Source organism: Tamandua tetradactyla, chromosome 26 (genome assembly GCF_023851605.1).
Source record: "Tamandua tetradactyla isolate mTamTet1 chromosome 26, mTamTet1.pri, whole genome shotgun sequence".
Classification (NCBI taxonomy): Eukaryota; Metazoa; Chordata; class Mammalia; order Pilosa; family Myrmecophagidae; genus Tamandua; species Tamandua tetradactyla.
In genome coordinates, this window is record NC_135352.1 from 37,455,301 (window position 1) to 37,482,277 (window position 26,977).

A 26,977-nucleotide genomic window follows, 5' to 3' on the forward strand; every position below is an offset into this window, starting at 1 on the left:
GACAATAACTGAAGTATTTTGCTATAAAAGTTAATTGTTTTCAATTGTATCTTTCTTTTGAAAAACTAAATTATGATTTTGAGATTTATATCTAGTCTAATGAACTATAAAACATCCATTTTATTAAAATGATAAAGATGGAAAATACCATGAATTTATTTGTATTTCAAGGCAGTGGAATATCTTATATGACAATAAACAAATTTACTTTTTATTTATCTATACCCATATATTTGTTTTTTATTATCTTTTAGAATTATAGCCTTTATAATTTACATTTTTCAAAAGTGAATGTGTTGGAGAACATAAAAGTATATTAACATCACATTCTTCATTTGGATAATGCAAAATGAGAATTGCATATTTACAGACAATAAATTCTGGCATTTTCAGGCTCATAAAATAAAAAGCTCTTATGACATGCCAGAATCTCTTCTACATACTTTGCATGTCTCAGCAAAGTCTAAACTCAAAAACAAAACTAAGAATAAAGGAAAAAAAAGCAACCTTTTCAGTTTCAATTAAAAGTATTGAAAATAGGCAGCTTATGTACCATATTTATAAATGACCATAACTTCCATTCCTCTATAATGATAGATAATGATTCCATTTTATATCCTAGAAGTACTCTGTGAACAAAACAATGCCCCAAGAGTATAAGCATAATTATTAATTTTAAGTTTATTTATTTTACTTTTATGTTTTCCTTTTCCAAAACACTTATAGATTTTTAAAAAGCTTTTTATCAGTCAAAATCCCTTACAGTATTCCCAGGCAACAGAATTCTGAATCTCCTGGATATAAATGGGTGGGGAGTAGTGAACTCTGGGCAGGATGAGGAGAACTTACCATGTCTAATTAAAAATAATAAGTTCATGCTGGCCAAAGGAAACACTTCCATGGGCCATGTTTGGCCCATACTTAACCCCAGGAGGGGTTAACTTCTGCATATGAAAATACATTGTTATGTGAGGGGCAAGGAATTAATAAAATAAAATAAAACCTTGATCTAAGCTCAATACCTGTATTTACAATCACATATTTTCCTTATTTTCAGGCATGTTTTATTCCTGCCAATTTTACAACCATTTTCATGCAGTTGAAACCTGGGAGTCAAGTCTGATTCCTTCTTTGTTTGGCCTGATACTGTGTTCTGCATTTTTCCCTTCATTTTGTCTCCTATTGCTGCCACACTACAGGTTAAGCCTTCACATATATTCTGCAATTTATATATGTAGAAATAATACCCTAATACTTTTATCTTTACTTCAATTCTTTTTCCTTCCAAAATATTTGGCACTAAGAAACTAACTTACTTCTTTATTTTGTCAAACCGATAACTTGTAATGACTCCCAAGAGCCTATTAGAGAATTACAAAGTTTCTTGACACACAAGTTGCTTACTCTGCTTCTCCTGGCCAAATAACTCTCCTGTTACCCGTGTTAGCAGGTGCACACTTCTCCATCTAGTTATTTTTATCACTGTCTTGCACTCAGTCTAATACCTTCAGTTCTCCTTTGCTCATCTTGTTGCTTTTGCCTAGAATATGCCTATAAATCATTTTCTTCATTTATTCAAATTCCACCCATCTCTCATAGGTATGTTTAGTCATAACTCCTATATTTAAACTTTCAAATATGTATATATTAGACCTACATAATATATCTTCCATTCATTTCCTAGGTGCTTTAAAAGAAAGTGTATCATCTCTTTTTAGGTTATGTGTATGCACGTGCATGTGTGTACGTGTCTGTGTGGTGGAGGTTATTCTGTACACTTCACTATTTCTTTGTGTACTGAATCTATCATGGACAAAGGCAGATGAATGAAAATTTTCCTCTACTAAACTTTTTAAATTTTGCTTAATACCTCTTATGGTGTTAACTTTATTGATGTTATTATCATACTATTTTAAACATAAATGATTTGTAACTGTTTTATTCTGGTTATGAACTGCCACGTTTAGTATTACAAAGTGTACTACTTCTGGTCACATTTAATGTTTTAATTTTTCCCTTAAATCCAACCGTAATGGTGATGTCCCCCTGCTTTCACCTTAGTTGCATCTGCCTGGGGAAATGTGAGACCTTCTATAGAACATACCAGTGGAGAACTCTGCAAGCCCTTCTATGAGAAAACATTCACTGGAGTACAATTAGATAAAAAAAATACGCATTATAAACAAGTGCAATTATTGGTTTGTACAGTGATTATTATTGGCTGGAGTTATCAAAGAAATCTGTTTTGTTCTTTAAATTTTTTTTCATTCCTTTCAGATTCAGGAATGAATGAAAACACTAGACCCCCACGAAAAAGGAAGAGAATAAATGTTAGATTACTTGTCGAACAGGTGGCACAGCGAAATTTAGGCTTGACAAGTGTTTCATGACTTTCAACCTAATTTATGATTCAGAATACTTTTTTTTTGTACTTTAAAGTAAGTTTCTATAAACCTAATGAAACCAATATTTAACTCTCTGAATGAATGTCTTTACTGAATATCTGTTAAGATAATAAAAACAATTACTTCAAGTTTTTCCTAATATATTAGGATGTTTCATCAGTGACTGGTTATCGCATTGTATATCAAAATGGAGATCGTCCTATTACTATTCAGTTCTCAGGATCTGCGTGGACCCTACAAAGTGGCAAAATATATATAGTTGTAAGCTTTAAGTGTCACATACTTGTAAACTCTTATCTTCCTTTTCCATTATAAAAGATTACATTTATGATGATTTTTAGTGAAATATGTTGAATTATGCATGGTACTTCTTAAATGTAAAATAAAATATTTAAAAAACTAAGAATATTTTCTACCTTATTGCATTTTCAGATTCCACTGATTGAAAGACTTCTAACATTCGAAACATGGTAAACTTTCAAAAGCTCCATACTTTCTAAATTTAATCGAATAGATGAACAAGTAACCCAAGTAGATGATGGCAGCCTCGGTCTCCTCAAAGGCTGCCTATAGAAAGGCTGATGGGGGAACCTCAGACCTCTCTGAAGAAAGGAAAGCTCATAAATTGGCCTGGGGATCATCATGGGATGGAGAAAGCCTTCTTGACCAAAAGGGGAAAGGGAGAAATGAGACAAAATAAAGTCTCAGTGGCTGAGAGATTTCAAACAAAGTCAGGAGGTTATCCTGGAAGTTATTCTTCTGCATGATATAGATATATAGATATCTCTTTTTAGTTTATGGTGCACTGAAGTGGCTAGAGGGAAGTACCTGAAACTGTAGAGCTATGTTCCAGTAGCCTTGATTCTCAAAGATGATTGTATAATGATATAACTTTGACAATGTGATGGTTTGTTTGTGAAAATCTTGTGTCTGATGCTCCTTTTGTCTAGGGTATGGACACATGAGTAAAAAAATATGGATAAAAATAAATAAATGATGGGGGATAAGGAATTTAAAAAATTGGGTAGATTGAAATACTAGTGGTCAATGAGAGGGAAAGGTAAGGGGTCTGGGATGAATAAGATTTTTCTTTTTTCTTATCTCTTTTTCTGTAGTGATGCATATGTTCTAAAAATGATCATGACATTGAAAGCACAGCTATGTGATAATACTGTGAGCCACTGATATTGTGACTGTGTGTGTGTGAAGATTTGCCAATAAAAATATTTAAAAAAATAAGCTGGCCTCGGGCCGACCAATTTTTCTGTGCTTTAGAGGCATTCTCTCCCCACGTCACCCTGAATGTGGATTTGAGGACCTCTTAATCAGTTTTTTTGTCACTTGATACCTTTCTGGGTCATATTTAGCCCAAGTTTTCTGGAATTGAAAAAGGTCTTCCTTTGTTCTAAATACATTGTTAGTGATCGACTGAATGTTGGAAGAGAAAAATCAAAGCCATTACATTTTTAAAAAGACTTTCAGAAACATTTTATGAACAGAAAGGGACCCTAGAGTCCATTCAGTCTTTGGATCGTTTAACAGCTAAGGAAGGTTAAGAGAATTGCCCTGTGATGGGAAAGTTTTTTGTGGTAGAACTTGTTTAGAAAGCAGATTTCTGGCTCCCTGCTGGAAGCACTTCGCCACAGAATTTTAAATTGTGGCTCTGGTTTTTCCTACAATTAAAATTTTAGAATAGGTTTAAAACTCATAGTTCTAGATGATGAATATAACTGTACTATTTTCTGGATAAACAGTAAAATATTTATGGTTATGATACATACAGAATTTTTATTTTTATTTGTTTCTTTTTTAAGCTAATAGAAGAAAGGGTCCACAAAGTGAGATTGAAACATCTGTAAACATCACGCTTTCTTGTATTTATTGACAAGCCTGTCATATTGGTTAGATTTTATGGGCTGAAGTAATTTAGAGGTGAGAATTTTGTATAGAAATTTGATCACTCAATTTGCTATAGTTTCCAAATAATTTTATAATATTACTTTCCAACAGATTTTAGGAATTCTTAGAATAATGAGAAAAACCAAGATCCAGTGTAGTGGCTGTGAATTCTTTTTCTGTGATTGGTTAATTTCCAGGGCAGGGTTTTAAATATGATATTAGCATTTATCACATGGCTTTTGAGAACTTTACAATACAAAAATGACTTGTAAGAATTTTAATTAATATTTTGAGTGTGAATATATACTGAATATAATTCTTACTGATAAATAAAAGGAAGCATATTGTTTCATAGGTGCGTGTGCATGCAGGGTGCTGGATTTTAACCTCTGCAATTTCTTTTTGTTATTTTTGTTTTTTCCAGTGAATTCCAGAATTTTTACTAGGTGGTCATAAGCATTTTCTGTGTGTAAAACATAATATTATATATCAGAGGGTTCCTAAGCCAGAGAAATCCTGAAGATTATAGGAACCAGCATCTCCATGATTATCAATCAATTATATACCCCATCCTTTAGTGTCGACATTACTTCTCAACATGAAAAAGTCAGAACAAGCATTGCCTAAAGATCCTTATAGATTGGGAGAAGGATCAAAGGAGAAGGAGGATGCATAACAGAGAACATAGAACTTAACAAATGAGTAGGACAGCTGAATCACTATATTGATATTCCTTCTAGCCTCCAGTGTTTTGGAGCAGCTAGAAGGAAAAATCTGAAATAATGTAATGGTAACCAATAACAAACTGTGAAATCTGTCCTGTACACTTTTGTTGAAGTGTACTTTGAAAATTATTGCTTTTTTCTTTCTTTTCTTTGTAAATGTTATATTTCACAATGAAAACATCTTAATAAAGATAGAGGGTTGTGAGGTTAGTTCAGAGATAGAATTCTCGCCTGCCATGTGGGAGACCCAGGTTCGATTCCTGGCCCAAGCACTTCCCAAACAAATGAAGAAACCAACAAAAACAAACAAACAAAAAATTCAATAAATCGTGCTGCAATAACGGGATACTCACATGGAAAAAAGAATGGAATGTGACCCTGCCATACAGCATTCAAAAAACCTCCACATTTTAATAAAGAGAATATCCATTCAATCAACAGATATTAATTGAACACCAACTATGTGTGATTAATGTTTCTAGGCACATAAGATATATCAGTGAAACAAAAACATCTAAAACTAAGCTAAACTAAACTGAAAACTACCTTCCTAGAGTTTACACTCCGATGGGGGAGACTGGAAAACAATAGATATTATATATGAGTAAACTATTTATTATTTTAGAAGGTGATATGTGATATGGAGACATGGAAACAAGAAAGACCAGGAATCTGGAGTATATATGGGTGTAGGTGGGGCCGGATGCAATTTATAAATAGGGTAGTCAGGGTAAGCGTCATTGAAGGCATGAAATTTGAGTAAAACCTTGAAAGGAGATGAAGACGTTAGTTCAGTAGGTGACTGAGGAAGAATGTTTCCAGCACGGAGCAGCGCACTGCTAGTAGGTGAGTCCTAGAGTCAGAAGGGGCTTTTGGTTACTGCAAGAAGGAGAATGTGGCAGAGTGAGAGGGAAGGCTGAGTCAAGGAGGGGATCTGGGAGAAAAACAAGTTAGGACTTGAATTCCATTGTTAGGATTTGGACTTTTACTCCAAGGGAAATGAGATTTTGCAGGTTTTTCAGCAAGACACCCACTCTGGATTAATCTCTACTTCTCTTCTCATTAGACCCTCAGGCCATCTCAATTTTATTATCATGTATATTTTGTTATTCATTAACAAATAGCATAGTTAATGTACTACACTTTTAGTATGATTTCAGTGAAATATTGAACTCCATATCTGGATCCTTACAAAATTATCTTAATGTATCTATTACTTAACTGGTGGTAGCTTCAGCATTGTTTATAACTCAATGTACCTTTATAAATGACAAGGCCAGTTCCATCTTGTTACTCTTTGGAAGCAATCTGGCTATTAAATGAACATTCCATATTTCCTATTAATTTAAATAATAAATGATTAAAATATAATAAGCATGTAAGTTCAAATTCTGGAACTCTTTGGAAAAAATCCTACACTCTAGCCAAACTCTCCCAGAAATACTCTTCGGCCTACCCTTGAGCACTTCAGCATCCATTGAATGTGCAAACAGATATATGTCCTGATTAGTCTGCTGCCTCTCAGTGGTTTAAAAATCAAACCAAAGTCTGAAATGGGAATCATGGTAATATTGGGAAAGGAGGTAGGAAATCCTGACAGACCATGAGTTTTATTTATATTTAATATTGTCTGGGATTAAATGTAAATATAGCCCAAGTCTCTAAGTCATATTTGCTTCCTAGTCATGAGATGGGTGAGTTTCCTTTTGTAGCATGTTTCCCCTAGATTTTTCCCATTTCGTTCTGGTTGTAAACGGCTTCGGGTCTGTAAATTCTTAAGTGAAAGGAAAATAATCGTAGACATATACATCAGCTTTGTCTAAACAAACAGAAATCAGATCGGTCTCCAGTAGAATCTCATTGTGAGATTAAGCTATTGGAGCTGCTAAGTCCTTCTAGAGTATTATGTACAATGTCGGGTTTTACAGACTATGCTATTTTTAACAGTAGAAACAAGTTTTTACATATTATACTCAGTTTAATATTATTGCATGGAATCCGACCCCATTTGAGAAGAAAAAATTACAATAAAATAAAAATTACCTTACCATTGGAACACATTTTTTCAGCGCCATTAATTTAAACAATTCTAAAGGCCTTTCACTTTCATTGCTTCATCTCACTTCCAAATTGAGTCTTAACGTGAACACTGTCAGATGTGTTGGATAGAATAAACCTTTCAATTTTCTAAATTTGATCATAAATTCCCAACTTAAGTGTCAACAGTTTTTCGCCGTATTCACAGAATTTTTTCTTCTAAGCTTTAATTCCCAAAAAATGTCACTTATGTAGTTAGCGGTGTTTTTCAGAATTATATAACCTGGGGCTTCCCAATGAGTTGAAGAAAACGTTCTGCTAATGAGCTTGGACAGTACCTGTAAGGACAGTAAAACCAATCTTACATCCATCACAACCGACCAATGTCATTTTTATTAGTTTTTACCTTTAGAAAAGAACAAGCACTATGAAAGTGAACATGTTAATTACCGAAAAAAGCAGCTTGTACTAATCCTTTCTGCAGGGGATCTTTTCATAACAGCTCATTTCCACAATGTAACGTGAAATCCATTTCTACTAGTTTCCTGGTTTAGCCTCATGTTTTGATTCTATAACTGTGATTCCAGTGAATTTTCCCAATATAATTTTGAGCTGATAAAATATTGGTCCTCGACTAAAAGTAAAGGTTAGACATTTTGATAAGTGAAGTTGACTTAGCCTTCCTATACATAATGTAATAATAAAAAGGAAAACACAAAATGGAGTGGTTCAGTATTTGCTGCATTCATGTGCCAAAGTCTGTGTGAAATGCTGGGTGATTAAAGACACAGAAACCTAGTATCTAATCACAGGAACTGATTACCTTTATCTATGTGTAGAGTCTGTATTAGAGATAATAAAGGTCTAATATTTTTGCCTTTTCAGATATTCCATGGGCATACTCCTATGACTTTGTATCCATTTTTATTTTTACTTTGCAGCCACTAGAAGTGATTGACAGGGGCGTAAAATGAGCTTTGTGTATATTCATAAAATACTGAGGATTAGTAACATGGAATAAAGAGATTTGTGTGAAGTGCAGGTTTTCAGACATAAGCTGAGCTCTCTTAAGTGATGTGCCCTGTGGTGAGCAGAATACAAAAAGAGCTGAAAGGAATATTCTGTTATATCGTGTTCACAGGATGCTTTATAGTCAAGCCTTTTTTTTTCTGCCTCCATCATCAGAGAGTCATATGGAACAACAGTGAAAGAAGCAAAGGGCATTACGTGTTTGGAATATGGGGCCAGTCTGCGGTGAAATTTGATGTTATAGAAACCATGAATCTATATTCTGTGTATTCAGATCAGAATTGATGCAACAAAATGACATGCTTATGATTGGCTCAAATAAAATCATCATTTCATCTACATCATTTACAAAATTAATTAGGGACTTTGAACTAATGCTTTTTGGTCTTCAGGGAATAGAGCATACCACAATAGCGCCTCTAATGAGGGGGATGTGGGCAGAGTGTTCTGTTAATTTTAAAATATACTTTGCTTTTTAAAGTTGCTGATGCTTGAGAAAAGATAGTGCTTACAGAAGTGACATTTCCATTTGCAAATGTACATTAGGCAATGGCACAATTCAGGAGCTCTTAAAAGCACTTTTGAATCACAGAGGAGAGATTTCCTCCTAACAAATTGTTACAAATATTTGTGATTAATTGTGATAAATGAACTGTTATATACCTATTTTGAGTGTTCACCTAATGCTCATGGTAAAACAAAATGGTGTGATTGTCAGGAGACTATTTCATTTGTTTTCTAAGAAATAAAGTATATTCTTTATTTCTTAGAAAACATATTCTAAGAATAAAGTTTAGATATGGGAAATTTATTTTGAAAATATGATCATTATGATGTTTCAGAATATGGTTTCAAATTTTGCTTCATACCCAAATTTGGTACCTTATAATAACTGAAGAATATAAATTTTTAATATCTGCCATAATGAAAAAATGATTTTTAAATTTTGGAATAAACATGTCAATTCTGAAATGCCATGTTGCATTGAAAGTCTTTCACTTATGTTTCATGAAATGTGGTTGTATCTGCAAATGTCCAAGTGAGTTTCCGAAGACTGAATTAAAAAAAAAATCTCTATGAGAAATGCATGCCATCTTTCAAAAGAGAATTTTTGTATTTTAAAAATTCTCAAAAAAGAATTATTGTGTTTTCTTTGATTGTTACTTTTTTCACAACTTTAATTCATATTCAGGAATTAATTTGTTGTTGTTTCAGTGAATAGCTTTTTTTTTTTTTTTTTTTTTTTTTTTTTTTTTTTTTTTTTTTTTTTAAAGGAAAGACAGAGAGAGAGAAGGAAGGAAGGATAGAAGGAAGGAAGGAAGGAAGAAAGGGAAACATTTTTAAACATTTTCTTGTTTTATTGTATTCTGTTTCTCCGTTTTTTTTTGTTACATGGGCTGGGGCCGGGAATCGAACCGAGGTCCTCCGGCATAGCAGGCAAGCACTCTGCCCGCTGAGCCACCGCGGCCCGCCCTGTTTCAGTGAATAGCTTTTAAATTTTTATTTTTATTTCCAAGAATTGAACTGTAACTGTAGTGTGCAAGTTGTTAATTCCATCTTTGCCTCTTTGCACTGGAGTTTCTAAGAAAGTTGTGATCTACACATTATCATTTTGGATTGTCATATAGTTTAATACGTTGACCAATTTATTTTTGTTTAGTTTTTGACCAAATCAATTGTAATAATGTAAATACGCCATCTTTCTGAAGATTAGTTTAAGAAATTTTATTTGTTCTATTATTTTTTTCAAAGTAGCAAAATAATTAAATATAGACCTAAATATTTGTTGAAGAGTTAAGTCATGTGTAAGAGATTGATAAATAACTGAGATGTTCTCTTTAGAAGCCTGATTAATCCATTTGATTATAAGAACAAAATTGCAATTGCATATAAATCCTATATTTTATAAGGAGCAATTCACAAAATCATTGGCATAATGACATACTCTTTTGCTGTTTCTGCCATTGTTTTCACTTATAAAAAGTGTCTCAGTGGCCATAGAGAAAGGTAAAGAAACATCATCAAATTGCCTTGGTCTTGAGATTTAAATATAGCATTAGATCAGGATGACTTACCTGGAATTCAAACTTCTCTATGAAATTGGTACAATTTTACAAAGCTTCATTTATTGTTAAAATTGAAAAATTACCTCGTTATGCCAAATTGCTTCATTATTTAACACATAATGCTTATTTCACAACACCAAAGGCATGATAACACTAAAATTTCTTGGCAGGTACAGCAGCTCTTCATGATATGAATAAGACACTTTTTCTTTTAATAATCCATGGTTCACCATATTAGCCAAGAACCAAATATGCAGTCTAAGTTGCGCAATTCTCATAAGTTTGATGTAGTTGCCTTTAAGGCAGTATATTCTCAAATTTCCCTAAAGGAGCTGTTTTATCACGAGCTTCTCCTTCCTTTCTAGTTGTCTTGAAAAAGTTTGCTTATCTAATAAGATTTATGTAATGCTTAATTATTTTCCTATTTTATTACTCCCTGATGCATACATAAGTGGAATTAGAGTTATTAACAGTGCTACCATACTGTAAGATAAAATTCTTAATGAAGCCCACAGTGTTAGCAATATGTGTAGTTTCATTATTGGTGATCAGTTGGTAAGCATCATTCAAGAAAAATGCGTAATTAGAAAATAAGCTCTACTAATAAATAATGGGCTATAAGATGTGTTATGACCAAGGGAATTTTCTCTTCTCATCAATGATATATGATCTCCACTAGACATATTCAGATATTTAGAAAATAGCCTATGGATCCACTTTCATGAACAGTGGAGAGGATTCCCTTTAAGGAAGAGACATTTAAATTTCTTGGAGGCAGAAGTCTAAGGCAGAGGGAACAGCAGGAGGTGAAGGGCTTGTTTTCAAGCAACCGAAAGGTGCACAGTGCAGCTATGCTTAATGAGTCAAGTGGGGCTTGGTGGGAAATGGTACTGGAGTGATCAGAAACAGCATTCTGTCAAGGAGTGTAGGTGTATTCTAAATGGAATAGGAAGTCAAGGAAAGCTATTAAGCAGGAGAGTCACATACTCTCATTCATGTTTTGAAATGATTCCTTTAGCTGTTGGAATGGTGACGTGTGAGGTGAGACTGCTCCCAGGTAAGATGCGCCCAGGGCCCCACATTGTTTCAGAGCAAGGCTTAACAAATGATTTTCAAAATCACATACAACGTTATTGAAAACCTAGACAATAGCTTTTAAAAAATGCACTCCTTTAAGAAAAACACTAGTTTTTTTCCCCTGAATTAGTAGTGTAAGAAGCTAATGATTTGTTACATTGTTCATACACGTCATCAGCTTTTGCTGTTTTGACATCTAATAGTTCTGAAGCACTCAGGGTCTTCTGTGGACTCTTTTTTTTTTTTTTTTTTTGGCATGAAGTATGTGTTTTTATTCGGTGTTTTAGTGGAAAGTTATGTTGAGAATCCTTTGCAATTATCAAAGCAGAATTTAGAGATAAACGTATTCAACTCAAGTCCAAACTTTTCCAGTGATCCTTAACTGTATGATATGTGTAAATATTCTAACCCCAGTCTCTTTTTACTAAATTAAGATAATAATACATTGCAGGAAGACTTTTGAATTGTCTCCCAACTGACCTGTATAAATACTTTCTACCAATTACTCAGAGAGAAAAATGGGTGATTTTTTTTTTTTTTTTTAGTTATGGAGAGAAAGGAAAATTAATGATATAACTAATTATACTTTTCCAAATCTTTCATTCTTAGTCCTAATGTAGGAAATTTTCATGCTTTTGACATTTATCTGCAGGCTGGACATGGTGAGAAATTTTAGGCTAATGATGTCTTTTGATCGTGTCCTATTTGTTGCTGAAGCAAATTTTCTGACTCATTTGTTTATTAAATGAGTATTAGTTGAGCATGTACTATGTGTCAGACCATACTCTATGAATTGGACCCACAGATGTGAACAAAGAACAGAAATACTTGATGTCATGGCTTTTGGAGACCAACAAAATATCAATATAATGATTCAGCAGTCATACTCATTTGTTAAACCCCATCTTCTCTGTTATACTCCTCCTTCTCTTTACTTCTTGAATTGGCTGGTCATGGGGCAGATTAAGGATGGATGCAAACTCTTGACCTCCTTTCCCATCCTGAGTTGGAGTCTATTTCTCAGTTCCCCTGGATGTGGGCTGCCCTGTGATTATTTTGACAATAGGATGGCAGATACCATGCTGTGCCATTTCCAGTCCTCACCCATAAGTAGACTGGCAGGTTTTGTTTCCTTTCTCTTGGAACCCCGGTCCTGGTGGAAGCCATACATTATGCCCTGTCATGCTGTGAGAGACCTCAGGCCAGCTACTTGGAGAGGCCAATATGGAATGTGCCTGCTGTCCTGGGCCAGCTCAATGAGACTCAGTCATGGAAGTGGAGGAACCCTCTTGGGGTTTCTCCAGCAGCAGATAACTCCATCCCCAGCCAAGGTCTGACTGCAACTGCACAAACCGTCCCCAGGAGAACTGCCCAGTTGAGCCAAGTCAACCAACAGAAATGTGAGAAAAAATAACAAATTGTTATTTTGAGCTGATTTCTATTTTGAGGTAGCTTGTTAGGCAGCAGTAAATAACCAAATAACTGAAACATGATATTTTGAGCCAAGAGCTAAGGATTATGAGGGAGCAAGCCATGCAGATAGCTGGGGGAAGAGCAGTGATGTTAATTGGCCCTTTCATTACAGGGGAAGAGGAGAGTTTTAACTGGATTTCTAAGCATCGTCTGGACAAGCAAATCCCCATAAGTGTCTGGAACTCAGAGCAGCGAGTGTTCCACTTGGCTCTTGTAGGCATTGCTTCTGTAGAACACAAACATGTCTGCACCTGAATGATTCCTCCCCATAGGGGCTTGTTTATTACAATCAGTAGAGTCTGGTTCTAATTATTGAAGCAATTAACTTTTTTGCCTTAGGGAAATAAGTTCAATTAATCAAAGCATTCTGGCCAAGTCATGCTGACCAGAACAGAATATTATCTTTGGTAGCAATATATTTTGGAAAAAACAAAACAAAACAAATCTGAATCTAAAATATCAATATGAATAAAACTGTCCATAATACAAACATTTTAAAAATAGAAATATCATCATTCTCCTGGAAAATTTGCAATATGTAAGCTTTCACCTGCTGTTCAGAATCAAGTCTCAGTAGTCAAGCCGCCTGTAAATAATTGTATCTTCCCCAAAGAGTTTTTGAGATCATGTCAGTCAATAACTAAAAGTCTTGGCACAATTCCTGATACACTGGAACTGGTCACAAAATTCTTACTGATATCATTTGATATGAATTCATGTTTTGCTTTTAGTTTATTCAAATTGTTTTGAGTGAATCCTTCTTAATACTTGTTTCTTTATGTAAATCTACTTTATCAACTCGTTTTAAAGCCTCTTAGTATTTAGTATAAATTTATATAATTTCGTGGTTTCCACATGCTGCTATATGAGTAAACCAGAGTCTCATGAAACACTCAGTTTGTACCGAGGGTTCTTAGTAGAGGGAATCTTGAAATCTCTATTTTTAACAAAATTCGCAGTAATTTTGATGCTGTGCCATAAAATTGGGAGAGAATAAAGCATGCCTCAACTTCTGCATACTGTTTTACTTTTTAAGATTGTTTTAAAATGAGGAAATGATTCTTAATTGCAGTGATGTAGCAATCATTAAAATATTTAAGCTAAAAGTCTGTCATTTGAGTTCATTATTTTATAATGCCAGTTTGCTCTGAATTATTCAAATATATTTACCTCAAGTCTGTGCTTTGTTTAGGCCATGACATCTTCAAATAAAATGTTTAATAAAATATTTGGTAATATTTTCAGAGTCTTTGAACTATATTTTAGAAAGCTTTAAGCATGCAGATTATCATATCATTAATTAAAAGGTTACTATTCAAATGTGTTTGCTGCAAACTTTACAGTGTAAAGCATTCCCCAGAAGCACAATTGTGAACTTATTATTACTCTTTCTAGGATGCTACACTGTACACCAAAGGGCTTTTCATCTACCATTATTTAGATACTTTTTTTTTAATTTTTTTTATTAATCAAAAAAAAGAAAAGAAATTAACACAACATTTAGAAATCATTCCATTCTACACATGCACTCAGTAATTCTTAGTATCATCATATAGATGTATGATCATCATTTCTTAGTACATTTGCATCGATTTAGGAAAAGAACTAGCAAAACAGCAGAAAAAGATATAGAATGTTAATATAGAGAAGAGAATTAAGATAATAATACTAATAAAATATATATATATATAAAAACGAAAAAGAAAAAAAAACAAAAGATACAAACAAACAAACAAAAAACGATATTTCAGGTGCAGCTTCATTCAGTGTTCCAACATAGTTACATTACACTTAGGTATTATTGTGCTGTCCATTTTTGAGTTTTTGTATCTAGTCCTGTTGCACAGTCTGTATCCCTTCAGCTCCAATTACCCATTATCTTACCCTGTTTCTAACTCCTGCTGGTCTCTGTTACCAATGATATATTCCAAGCTGATTCTCGAATGTCGGTTCACATCAGTGGGACCATACAGTATTTGTCCTTTAGTTTTTGGCTAGACTCACTCAGCATAATGTTCTCTAGGTCCATCCATGTTATTACATGCTTCATAAGTTTAGTCTGTCTTAAAGCTGCATAATATTCCATCGTTGGTATACGTCACAGTTTGTTTAGCCACTCGTCTGTTGATGGACATTTTGGCTGTTTCCATCTCTGCAATTGTAGATAATGCTGCTATAAACACTGGTGTGCAAATGTCCGTCTGTGTCTTTGCCCTTAAGTCCTTTGAGTAGGTACCTAGCAGTGGTATTGCTGGGTCGTAATCCATTCTGCCATTCTATGTCTTTTGATTGGGAAATTCAGTCCATTAACTTTTAGTGTTATTACTGTTTGGATAATATTTTCCTCTACCATTTTGGCTTTTGTATTATATATATCATATCTGATTTTCCTTCTTTCTACACTTTACTCCATACCTCTCTCTTCTGTCTTTTTATATCTGACTCTAGTACTCCCTTTAGTATTTCTTGCAGAGCTGGTCTCTTGGTCACAAATTCTCTCAGTGACTTTTTGTCTATAAATGTTTTAATTTCTCCTTCATTTTTGAAGGACAATTTTGCTGGATATAGAAGTCTTGGTTGGCAGTTTTTCTCTTTTAGTAATTTAAATATATCATCCCACTGTCTTCTTGCCTCCATGGTTTCTGTTGAGAAATCTACACATAGTCTTATTGGGTTTCCCTTGTATGTGATGGATTGTTTTTCTCTTGCTGCTTTCAAGATCCTCTCTTTCTCTTTGACCTCTGACATTCTAACTAGTAAGTGTCTTGGAGAATGCCTATTTGGGTCTATTCTCTTTGGGGTGCGCTGCACTTCTTGGATCTGTAAATTTAGGTCTTTCATAAGAGTTGGGAAATTTTCAGTGATAATTTCTTCCATTAGTTTTTCTCCTCCTTTTCCCTTCTCTTCTCCTTCTGGGACACCCACAACACGTATATTTGTGCGCTTCATATTGTCATTCAGTTCCCTGATCCCCTGCTCAAGTTTTTCCATTCTTTTCCCTATAGTTTCTGTTTCTTTTTGGAATTCAGATGTTCCATCCTCCAGTTCACTAATTGTAGCTTCTGTCTCTTTAGATCTACCATTGTAGGTATCCATTGTTTTTTCCATTTTTTCTTCTTTGTCCTTCACTCCCATAAGTTCTGTGATTTGTTTTTTCAGATTTTCTATTTCTTCTTTTTGTTGATCCCATGTCTTCTTCATGTCCTCCCTCAATTTATGGATTTGGTTTTTGAAGAGTTTTTCCATTTCTGTTCGTATATTCAGCATTAGTTGTCTCAGCTCCTGTATCTCATTTGAACTAGTGGTTTGTTCCTTTGACTGGGCCATATCTTCAATTTTCCGAGCGTCATCCATTATTTTCTGCTGGTGTCTGGGCATTTTTTCAGATTTCCCTGGGTGTGGGACCCGGCTGGTTGAAAGGTTTTTCTGTGAAATCTCTGGGCTCTGTTTTTCTTTTCCTGCCCAGTAGGTGGCGCTCGTGGCGCTTGTCTGTCTGCGGGGCCCACCAGTAAAAGATGCTGTGGCTCCTTTAACTTGCCAATCCGAATCTCGCAGTCGGCCCGGGAAACCGTGCGTGGAGGGTGTTCGCTGGCCGCCGCTTGGGGGAGTGCCGGTCCAAATTGCCCAGCCGGCCCAAAACGCCAAGCGTGGCGGGAGGGCCCCGCTATCCAACGTTCCCAGTCAGACCGGGGAGCCACGTGTGTGGAGGGGACCCCAGTCGCCAGCCGCCCTGGCCCGGGAAAGCGCGTGCCCCTCGGGTATCTCACCGCAGCGGATTCTCCCTGCCCGTTCAGCCGTTCCAGAATGGGGTACGCTGTCTTTTTGGTCTCTGTCATGGCTCCGGGAGCTGTTTCATATTGTTTCTGTTTCTTTAGTCGCTTTTCTGGAGGAGGAACTAAGACCCGCACGTCTTACTAAGCCACCATCTTCTCCGGAAGTCTAGATAGTTTTTAAAGCCCATGCCACTGATACTGGTTTACTAATGGAGCCTGTGGTTCTGACTACTCTGATAGGACACTCAGGCCATCGCAACAGGACTAGATGTTTCGCCAGAATGTTTTTGGAATAGTGTCTGAAAAGTCAGTTGAAATTTCTGATTTCTGATATAAGATGAAGGTAGAGGCCATATTTTTGTCACTGTTGTACGCACAGTGTATAAAACTTACAAATGCACAACAAAATCATTCAATCAGTATTGATTCTGAGCCTCTGCTGCTAGCACAGGCCGAGAAAAGGAGTAAGCATGTGAAATGAACTTAGTGTGGCCACGTCTTGATTTTACTGTGACTATACAATTTCTATCCAGGGGACATGTGTCCCAGTACACTAGGATAAGAGAAAGGCAAGTTGGCTTCCCTCAACTCACATTTCCACAGATATTTAAGGACCCAAAGGCAATACTGGAATTGTTCAAAGTTTTCAGAAATAGTCCTCTGAAAAATAGTTGGAATTAACTTCAGCTGATTACTTCTTAATTCCCTTTTCTGATGCTGACTTTGTCTGACACTGATTATCTGTGACTCTGACTGTTGTAGTCTCCCTTCCTGAATTCAGAGAGCTCTTGTGGCCACAAAACCAGCTCAGGCCTGGCCATGGCTGTGGAACAGAGGGAGTTAATACTGGGTGGGCATGTAAGGACTACAGAACGGGACTCATCCCCAGGAGGAAGCGCCTTAGTGTTACAGGCTGGACACTCACGTCTTTCTGCTCTAAGAACTTATCATAGAGTAATTATTTGATAGTTTGCAAATCTTCTCTGCCTTTTTTTTTTGTACTTGATGAAATTCATTGTTTGAATGTGGATGTGGGACTTCTTTACTTGATTGTCTAAGTTGCTTATCTTTTCTCTCCAAGTTCCATTTTTATCTTTTTGTTCTGTTTTGTTATCATTTTCCTTTTCTTTGCCTTCCAGTCTTTCCATTATTTTTTTAAAGTTCTGCCATCATGTTTTTATCTAACAAGAGTTTTTCCATTTTTATTGCATTTCTATATTTTTAGCATCCATCTATTCTCATTTCAAGAATGCAGTATATTGTATTATATACCAGGGCATTGACAGGAGTGTGTGTGTGTGTGTGTGTGTGTGTGTGTGTGTGTGTGTGTGACAGAAGGGAGAATTACTTGTTTTTTTACTTTTGGTGAGTCGATGTTTTTTCACACAGAACTTGATACTATGAGCCAGCTCTCCTGTAGGTTTGTGGCCTAAATTTCTGCTACCTGTAGAGTTTGAAAAGTCTCAAGTGTAGGACTTAAATTAAACAACGTCACCACAAATTCCAATTCCAAAGAATTGATATATATCAGATTCTGTAAGTACAGTGCAATTAAGACAGAAACATAATAAGCAAACAGCAATAGTTCATATATTTAGAAAAAAAACAAGCAAAGAAAAATATAGAAGTAATTATGTCAAAAAGAAACCACAGTGGACTTTTGAAAATATTTACAATTGAATAATAACGAAAAGATTACATACCTGAACTTGTGAAATGCGCTCAGAATAGAATTAGAAAATAACTCCATAGCCTTAAATGCTCATATTAGAAAAGAAGAAAGACTGAAATTTAATGAGCTCAGCATTCATGTAAAGGCCTTACCATATGTGTAACAAAACACACCCAGAAAAGTTAAAACTAATACTAAATAAATTAATATGAAGACAAAAGTTGACAGAAAACGTTCAAGAAAATGAGTTACTTGAAAAGAATGATGGTCCTGAAAAACCTTTGACATCACTTTCTATGATAGTCATTTGTGCTATCTGCCAAATATTTATGGTTCTTTGTCTTCTGGAGAATTGCACTTTTTGGACTTCTTGTGGTTGTGAAGAAGGTATATGATCGTCCCTAGCCATTGGAATGTGAACCGAATTGGTGTGCAGGGTATGCAACCCCCAAGCACTTCATTGCCGCAGTGAAGTCCATAGATGGTTTTCTTCTGATGTCGTGACCGGCAGTGTTGCCGCAGTGAAGTCCTTAGATGGTTTTCTTCTGATGTCGTGACCGGCAGTGTTCACGCTGGTGGCTCCTTTGTCGCCCTGAGCTTCTGAACAGCTAAGAAAGTCAGACAACTGCACTCCCGATCTGGGAAGGAAGTACTGTAGCCTGATTGAAAAATAAGTCACGAGGTTTAAAACAATTGAAAAATTGTTTGTGTTTGTAATGAGAACATAAAGCATAGCTTATACGGACTGAAACACTTTAAGAAGAAAGCAAGCAGAAGAAAAAGAGGGAGAAGGAATGAGAGAGAAAGGGAAAAAAGAAGGGTAGGAGAAAGAACTGAGCTATTATTATTAGGAAAGACAAAAAGAAATACGCACAAATTAAAAAGTAAACTATGTACAACTTCATAATAAATTTTAAATATTATGTTAAGTATACAGATGCCTACAAAAATTGAACCTACCAAATGGATTCAAGAACTTCAAGATTCCTATAACCATTAGCAAATTAGAGCAGCAGATATTCCTGTCCTTACCCCATTATGTTTTTAACCTTATCTCATAGTACTTTGTTCCTGCCTCAGTCCGTTCACCACTGCTGGCTTCTTTGATTTTCCTCAAGTATTGAAAGCACAGACGTGCCGCAATGTGTTAAACTTTTTTGTTTTTCTATTGGACGCACTCTTCTCTCAGGTCCTTCTTAGAATGGCTCCTTTACCTCCTCCAGGTAATTTTACAAATGTCACCTCAGTTATTCCTTCTTTGGCATCTTTACGGAAAACTGAAACCATTATTCGATACTCCCTATCCCTCTCATCAGTTTTAGATGTTTCCTTTTCACTTCTTACAATCTAACATAATGTCTAACTTATTCAGCATCATATTTATTATCTGTCTCCCACCTCTAGAATGAGGGCAGTGGTTTTATTATTTTCTTTACTTCAGTAGGTGCAGTAATTAACCTAGTATCTGACACCTGAGAAGATTCAACAATTGTTGAATAAATTGATAAATACAAAGATACTGAACAAAATATAAGCAAGATAAATTCAAAATGTATAAAAATAATAGAGTAAAATGCAGTTGTTTTTTTTTCAGGAATGTGAGTTCGGTCTAAATTAGAAAAAAGTTTATTAAAACGGCAGGTTAAAGGAAAAAAGTATTTCAACAGATGTAAAATAAATGCATGATATAGAGTTCATATTAGAGCAATCTCTTTTTAGCCAGTGCACCAACAGTGTCACACTTAATGGTTAAGCATAAAAAAAGTCTTTTCTTTAATTTCGGGCATAAGAAAAGTTCTTAAGACATCTACTCTTCTAACAGTATTCTGCCCAATATATTAAAATAATAAAAAGATAAAAGGTACAAAAATTGAAAAGGAGAAAATAAAGCTCAAATTTCTACAGATATCACATCTGTGGGAAATAATTTACAGAATCAACAAAAGACATTGACATAGTTTCTATAAACAAAATCAGCATAGAAATGCTAACCTGAAATCCAATGAGTTAGCTTGTGGATTTGGACAAATTTACATGGTAAAATAAAAGGGTGGGGCGATGTGATGGTGGCTCAGTGGCAGAATTCCCGCCTGCCATGCTGGAGACCCGGCTTCGATTCCTGGTGCCTGCCCATGCAAAATAAATAAATAAATAAAAATAAAAGGGCCATGAACAGCTATGTTACACATGAGGAAGATAAACCAAGCCAGAAAAATTTTCTCTTCCATATGCCAAGACATACTCTAGGGCAGTGTGTATTGTATCCGGGATAGACAGAGCAGTGAAACAAAATAGACAACCCACAAACAGACCCACACATCCTTAGGTATTTGATAATGACAAAAGATGGCTTAGTAGGTCAATAAAGAAAGAATCAACTCGTTGGCAGATGGTGTTAAGAAAAATTTCTAAACGATAAATTGTCAGTTGGATGTCAGCCTCACTTGTCAATCTCCTTTCTAAATTCCACAACTGCATTGATCTCTCTTTCCTATTTTCTTCCTCCTAAACACTATTTCTTGTTGGTTTAGGGTCTTTTCACTTTAGATATATTGATACAGTTTGTAGAATAAGCATAGGTTTGTGATTACTCCACAATGTTTAAATGGATGCAAATGAACCACATTTCTCTGTATACATTTTTTAAAAGACCATATTTATCAGATGCCTCTATTTTCTTAGAATCTTTGATATTAGTCTGTCATTATATAAATTCACTAAACATTGAACACGATAAGTTTTCATGGACTGTGTTGAAAGGAAAGCCTCATAATTCTTTTACTATTTGCTTTCATATTAAAACTGAAGTTATTTCATTGGAGAAAGTACGACCAGAAACTGGGTAGTGAAATGCTTCTTTGTATATATAGATCGTGTCTATAACATGAAGTTCTCTGCTCAGTATTTGCCATCAGCTCAGGTTCATACTTAATAGTCCTATGCTCATAATATCTAGTATTGAAAATGATCCCTGTACAAAGTAATCTTTATCATTTTTATAAAGATTTTCTCAAGAAAGGAATTCTCTCCAGTTCCAGCACGCCACTTATGATGTTTTCATGAATATCCATTTAATAAAGCATTTCCTCATGGACAGGTGCAGTAAAGACATGGTGCTGGGTGGGAGCAGAATCTTCAGCCTCAAAGGGGGGTTGTTGGGAGCAAATCCTGGGTCCTGGGGCACGGTTGCCATGGAGACTCTGCTGCTCTGCCAAGGTTGTTTCTCACTGTGGGTGGAAAGAGCTCCCCTGCCAGCAACTACGTGGGCTCCTGGCAGCTGGGGAGAGGACTGAAATGATGTACTGCTTTCCCAGATGGGAGTTCTGAGAGTCTTCTTTTAAATCAAACAGACAACTCAGGCTTTATGGAAGAGCGCTGGTAATTAGGATTTAGCCATTGCAAGTGCGATATGTGTGTGATGAGTTACTTTAAAGTTTCTTACTTTGAACAAAAGATTTGGGGAGGATCAGGACTTAAAAGGAAACATTCTAGTGGACCTAGCTGTAATGGAGAGTTTGAGGAATTTGTATTTCTGATGGGACATAATTCTAGAGGATTTAAATGGCAGCATTTAGATGGGGAGTGAAAGAAATATGTCCATTTCATTTGGAGATCTTAAACTTATTTATGCAAATTAACCCAGGCATGTAAATTTGGAATTACCCACATATTGGAATTTATTTCATGTTTTTCTAAATTTGGAAGTTCTACTGAATTAGAGCTCTGACTAATGTTATAGTGCTATGATAACAATAGTCAATAGCCCCCTGGCAGACACATAGCGTAGGCACATAGGTTTACTTGCATGCAGTCTAGTATTAGACCGTGTTAAGCACCATTTAGAAAATGTGAAATGAATAGAAACTGACTGTAAATTGCTAATAGAATTAATCAGAAGTGTTCAGTGGCGGCTTTGGTGAGCATTCATGGGTTATGTTATCCCTTTATTGACTCAAGCTAGTCTCATGATTTTATCTTTACTCAGGGTACACAATTTATCCTACAGATCCAGCATAATTCCTACCTATGAATTTGGGTTTGGGATTCTTTTCTTTCTATTTAAACACTTCTGCTCTGGTTAAATATGTTTATATGGTTTTGACAACTCATATTTTCTGCAGAAATCCCTCACTCCCATACCAATCGCTTCAAGAATTGTAGAGGAGAGAAAATCACAGAGGAATCATATTTGAAATGAGGGTCTGTTTAGAGCACTTGCCAAAATCAGAAGTAATTCTTCTTTGGGTGGTTCTAATTTTATATCTTCTTCTTTTTTTTTTTTTTAATAACCATTGATAGGGACATTTCCAAACAAGAGACAGAAAATAGTTCAAAGAAAATAGTTTCTGTCACCCTGTTAATCTCCATCCAAAATTGGATTCAGTGACATTCAGATACTACAGACACTGGTCTCAGCCATCTGCTGGTGAAACTTTTTCTTCTTATATGAAATTCCAAGCTATTTTAACCTTTTCTACTTACCAGCATTGTGTGTGTGTGTTGGGGGAAGGAGTATTCAGGAAATGACTCTGCCTTCAGTCAAGCAACAGTGACAGAAGTAGGACATGTTCAGATTCCATTTTTTACTTCCTCTGAGGCAGATGAGATGAGCCTTAATTCTATTAAGAAGGCCATAATAATGAAAAATACTAAAGGAGCAGCCCAGCCCAATCTCTGAACCTAAAGTTACTTCACACAAGAACTCTGCAATTTTGCATGTTTTCAAATTGCTATGTGCATTTATGCTTTCTGGGTAAAGTAGACACAGACCTTCCTATGATTTACTTAAGTACAGTAAATAACAATCCTTTTTCTAATCTCATTCATTATTTGTATCTGGAGAAAGAGAAAATCATTACTGATGGGAGGATGCTGGAAGAGGGTTCAGTGATTAGATAAGACTCACCAAATGGAGAAAAGTAGGAGGAAAGGGGAAGTCTTTGGAAGGAGGATGTGTGTGGGAGGGGTGGAAGATGGAAGTGGGTGGGAATGAAATTGAGATGATTTTAGAAGGTGCACTTAGAATGTCAGTCTTAGTTAGATTTTCCTTTACCAGTAGTGACTGGCATAAACTCAAAATTGTTTAGTGCAAAACATATATAATTAAACATTTCTAGTTAATCCCTTTTATTAAGCAATCTAGCTAATCCTTAGAAGATATCTAACAGACACCTAGAAAATTTTGATATTATTTTGAATATTGGCAACCACAAATTTCTGGTATCTCACAGTTATTTTTAAAGCCATCTTTTGAGAGCTGAAAACTAAATGACAAAACTCAAAACAGCAAAAGTGATTATAATGGCCCCAGAATTTTGACAGCCATATTACAATAGTAGTTAATAATAATTAAATTACCACTAATAATGATAGCTTACACTTACTGAGTAATTTCTCCATGTCAAGCACTATTTTATGTTTTAACTCATTTGATTCTCACAAGAACCATTTGAAGGCAGTGCTCTTATTGCTACTGTCTTACAAATGATGAAATCAAAAGAATAAACTTCCAAAAGAATACAGAGTGGTGGAGTCAGGATTTGAACCTACCCTTTTCTCTCTTTTCTCCTATGCCAGTGTCCTTCTCATTTTTTTGACCACAAATGACATGACATAAATTTTGTATTGTGATTCACAATGCAAAATGCGTGTATAAATATATGAACCAAAAGAGTCTAAAAGAATAATTTCCTTTATTATACACAGTTCATTTGGATATTGTCTATGTCATTTTCTTTCATTTAAAAAATTGCGGGTCAAGGGTCACTAAATTAATTCCATACCCTAATAGGCTCAACTGACTTCTTAAAAAATACAAATCCACAGAATTCATAAGAATAGATGCCACTGTTTTAAGGGACTTAGGATTTAGACTCAGAATAAAAATTTATGCGTGTGAATTTTAAGAACAACGAATTCATGATAGAAGTATATACACGCATGTACAGTAGGGGTTAATTATTATAAGAAGCCTGAGTTGGGATAGAAGGACTTCTGTGGGGTGTGGGGTAGTAGAGGGAGCTGCCAGTGGGTGCAAGCACTCTCTTGTTAACAGATGATGGGCTTGTAATTAAGGAATTTGACTTTTATACCATCCAAGACACCCTAGGACTTACCTGATATGACGGACAGATGCAAATATAGCATCCCATAGTGCTGCAATTTGGAAAAAAAATTAGATTAACCACCAAAGTTAATTGCTACTTTTTCCCCCATTGCTCTTCTGCAGGGTGTTTCGAGTGCTGTATTAAGTGCCTGGGAGGCATCCCCTACGCTTCCCTGATCGCCACCATCCTGCTGTACGCCGGAGTGGCCCTGTTCTGTGGCTGCGGACATGAAGCGCTGTCTGGAACTGTCAACATCCTGCAGACCTATTTTGAGATGGCAAGAACTGCTGGAGATACATTGGATGTCTTCACCATGTAAGTCATGCTAGCATTGCTACCTTTGGAGAGCATCCGTCTTTATTACTGTGTGCTGATTAAATAGGGATCTAGAGTTAAGTGAGTTGATGCCATATATGAAAAAAAAAGTTTTTACACAAATCAAAAGGGCGTCGATCTTTAAAATTAATACAGGACACAAAGCACAGGATCAGAGGCCAACTTAATCTGTGCTTTGATTTGACTAAGTTTTATCCAAAATTCAGTTAGTGTGAAATGGAATACTTCATTTCTCTTGCTATTCTAAGTTGAACAAAAGCTGTGTGATGAGAGAACAGAGCCAGTAAAGCTGGACTCTCCTACTTATCCTAGGAAAATCACCAGAAGCTCCATGAATTTTCTTTTCATAACTTAGTGGCATGTATGCTTTCATCTTACTTTCTTTGCTGCACAGAAATGAAGTGACTACCTTAGAAAACATTGCGAACATTTCTTATTTTGTAATAGAACAATTGTGTAATAGGATAATTCATAATAAACCTTCAGCTTGTCTTTTGTAAGCATCAGTTATACTTTTCTGCCATAAAATATAAACTCTTGGGATCACTAAATTATGATAGTGCTAAAATATTATTTCACAAAAATGTTACTCAAACATTCTTTGGAAGTAAAAGAAGATTTGCTGTTCAAGTGTTTTTACTGTCTAATATTATTGCCTAATATTACAGAGAACAAAGATCTAATATCGAATCACAGAAGAATGTTTTTCCAAATAAGTTGCTAATTCAAATAATCTGTTGAGTGATTTTATGGCCCACATACATAAACAAATTTAACTTCTTTTAAAATCCATCTGAGAGCAAACTTTTATACCGTGAGATACTATAGTGCTACAATTTCATGTTGCCTAATACTGTATGTCTATGATGTTTTACATGTTCCTTTATTCTGTTCTTCTAAATAAATGTAAACCTCTTAACGCTTATATACTATCATGGAATAAGATGAGTTTAGAGTTTTGATTCTTAGGACTTATCTGGTTGCTTAGGTGGCTGTGCTTCTTACTGTTACCACTCCATCTAAAAGAGGATAAACATGCTTCTGATTTACCAAGGGAAGTTCCTATTGTCTTGGTGTATTTATAACCAGAGACCCTAATTTAAGACAACACTTGATCAAATTAGCCAACTTTCAAGGTAGAAGGCAACTGTTCTCCAAAACCAAAATCAAAAATATATCTTACTCCTACACAGCTTCATAATCCATCAGTTACTGGTGGACTGTCTTGCACGAAGCACTGCTCAGAAATTTTACTGGTTATTTAACTCATTAAAGTTAATAATTCTCCATAAAAAGAAAAAGAAAAAGAAAAAGGAGTTGTATATTTCTATCAGGAAATAGAGCAAGAATTCTCGCATTGGGTAAGTGAAGGGCGTGTACCCCTGGGCAGAGTGCATAGCAAATTTTATGGATGAGGAAAAGTTGAAATGTTGATGCTTATGTAAACCGTTGAAAAGGACTGACCAGAGAAAAGAAATGTAGCAAAGCAAGCATTGAGAGATTGGGAAAACCGCACACACACAAGCACACACGGACAGTGATTAAGAGGGGAATGGGATTGGTTGGCCACTCAGTTTAAGAAATAATATCACTGTAAAATCATAGTCTCTTTATCTGAAGTATCAAATTAAAGCTTCATCAGTGTCACAAAATGCAAATGAATAATTAATATCAAGTCAAAAAAAGTGCAACATGAAAAAGCTAAAGAAATTATGTAATTTTTTATATTTCCTGATATAACTTTACAAGTTAGTTCTGAGAAATTAGCATTATCCATGAAATACAATGATCCAAACTCATAGTAGGAAGTTTATTAATATATATTAAATTAAACATAATCATACACGTGTGTCTGTGTTTGTGTTATTTGATAGTTTTCTACTTAAAATCATGATCAAAGTGCCATCATCAATATCTTAGATACAAATAGTAAGAATCAAACCTTAAGAGTTTATAAATGATACTTGCTTTGGGAATATTGCTAAACTATCTGAAAATTATTTCAGTAATTTTGAGGCAACTTTTCAGAAAGTGTTAAGAAAATGACTGCATGCATATAATTTAATATGATAAAACTGACATTTTCTTTTCAGTTTTATTTCAGCCTACACTGGACAAAATATTTTTTCACTGCACATTATTTTAAGCTACCCCAGATGTCCTTAAAATCTACAGATTCTCTGTCCTTAGGTTGCATCCAGATTACTCAATTGAGTTATAAAAGAAGTTTGTATGAAATCATAAATCTAATAAATGCAGTGAGATATTCGCATACATCTCGGAAGCGAACTGTCGAGATATTTGTTTGATATTTAGACAATTATGTTATCACAGAGATCTGCTAGGGCTCTAAATGACCCACACTTCTGGAGGTTTCC

At 35.2% G+C, this 26,977-nt stretch overlaps 1 protein-coding gene across 2 annotated transcripts in view; it reads left to right on the forward strand.

Moving 5' to 3' along the window:
- The window catches only part of GPM6A (glycoprotein M6A), a 348,469-nt gene that overhangs the window by 259,599 nt on the left and 61,893 nt on the right, over positions 1–26,977 (forward strand). For both annotated transcript variants that reach the window (XM_077144349.1, XM_077144348.1), the window contains exon 2: positions 24,386–24,578. In XM_077144349.1, the coding sequence (XP_077000464.1) occupies positions 24,386–24,578 (193 nt within the window). The remainder of the gene's footprint in view (positions 1–24,385; positions 24,579–26,977) is intronic.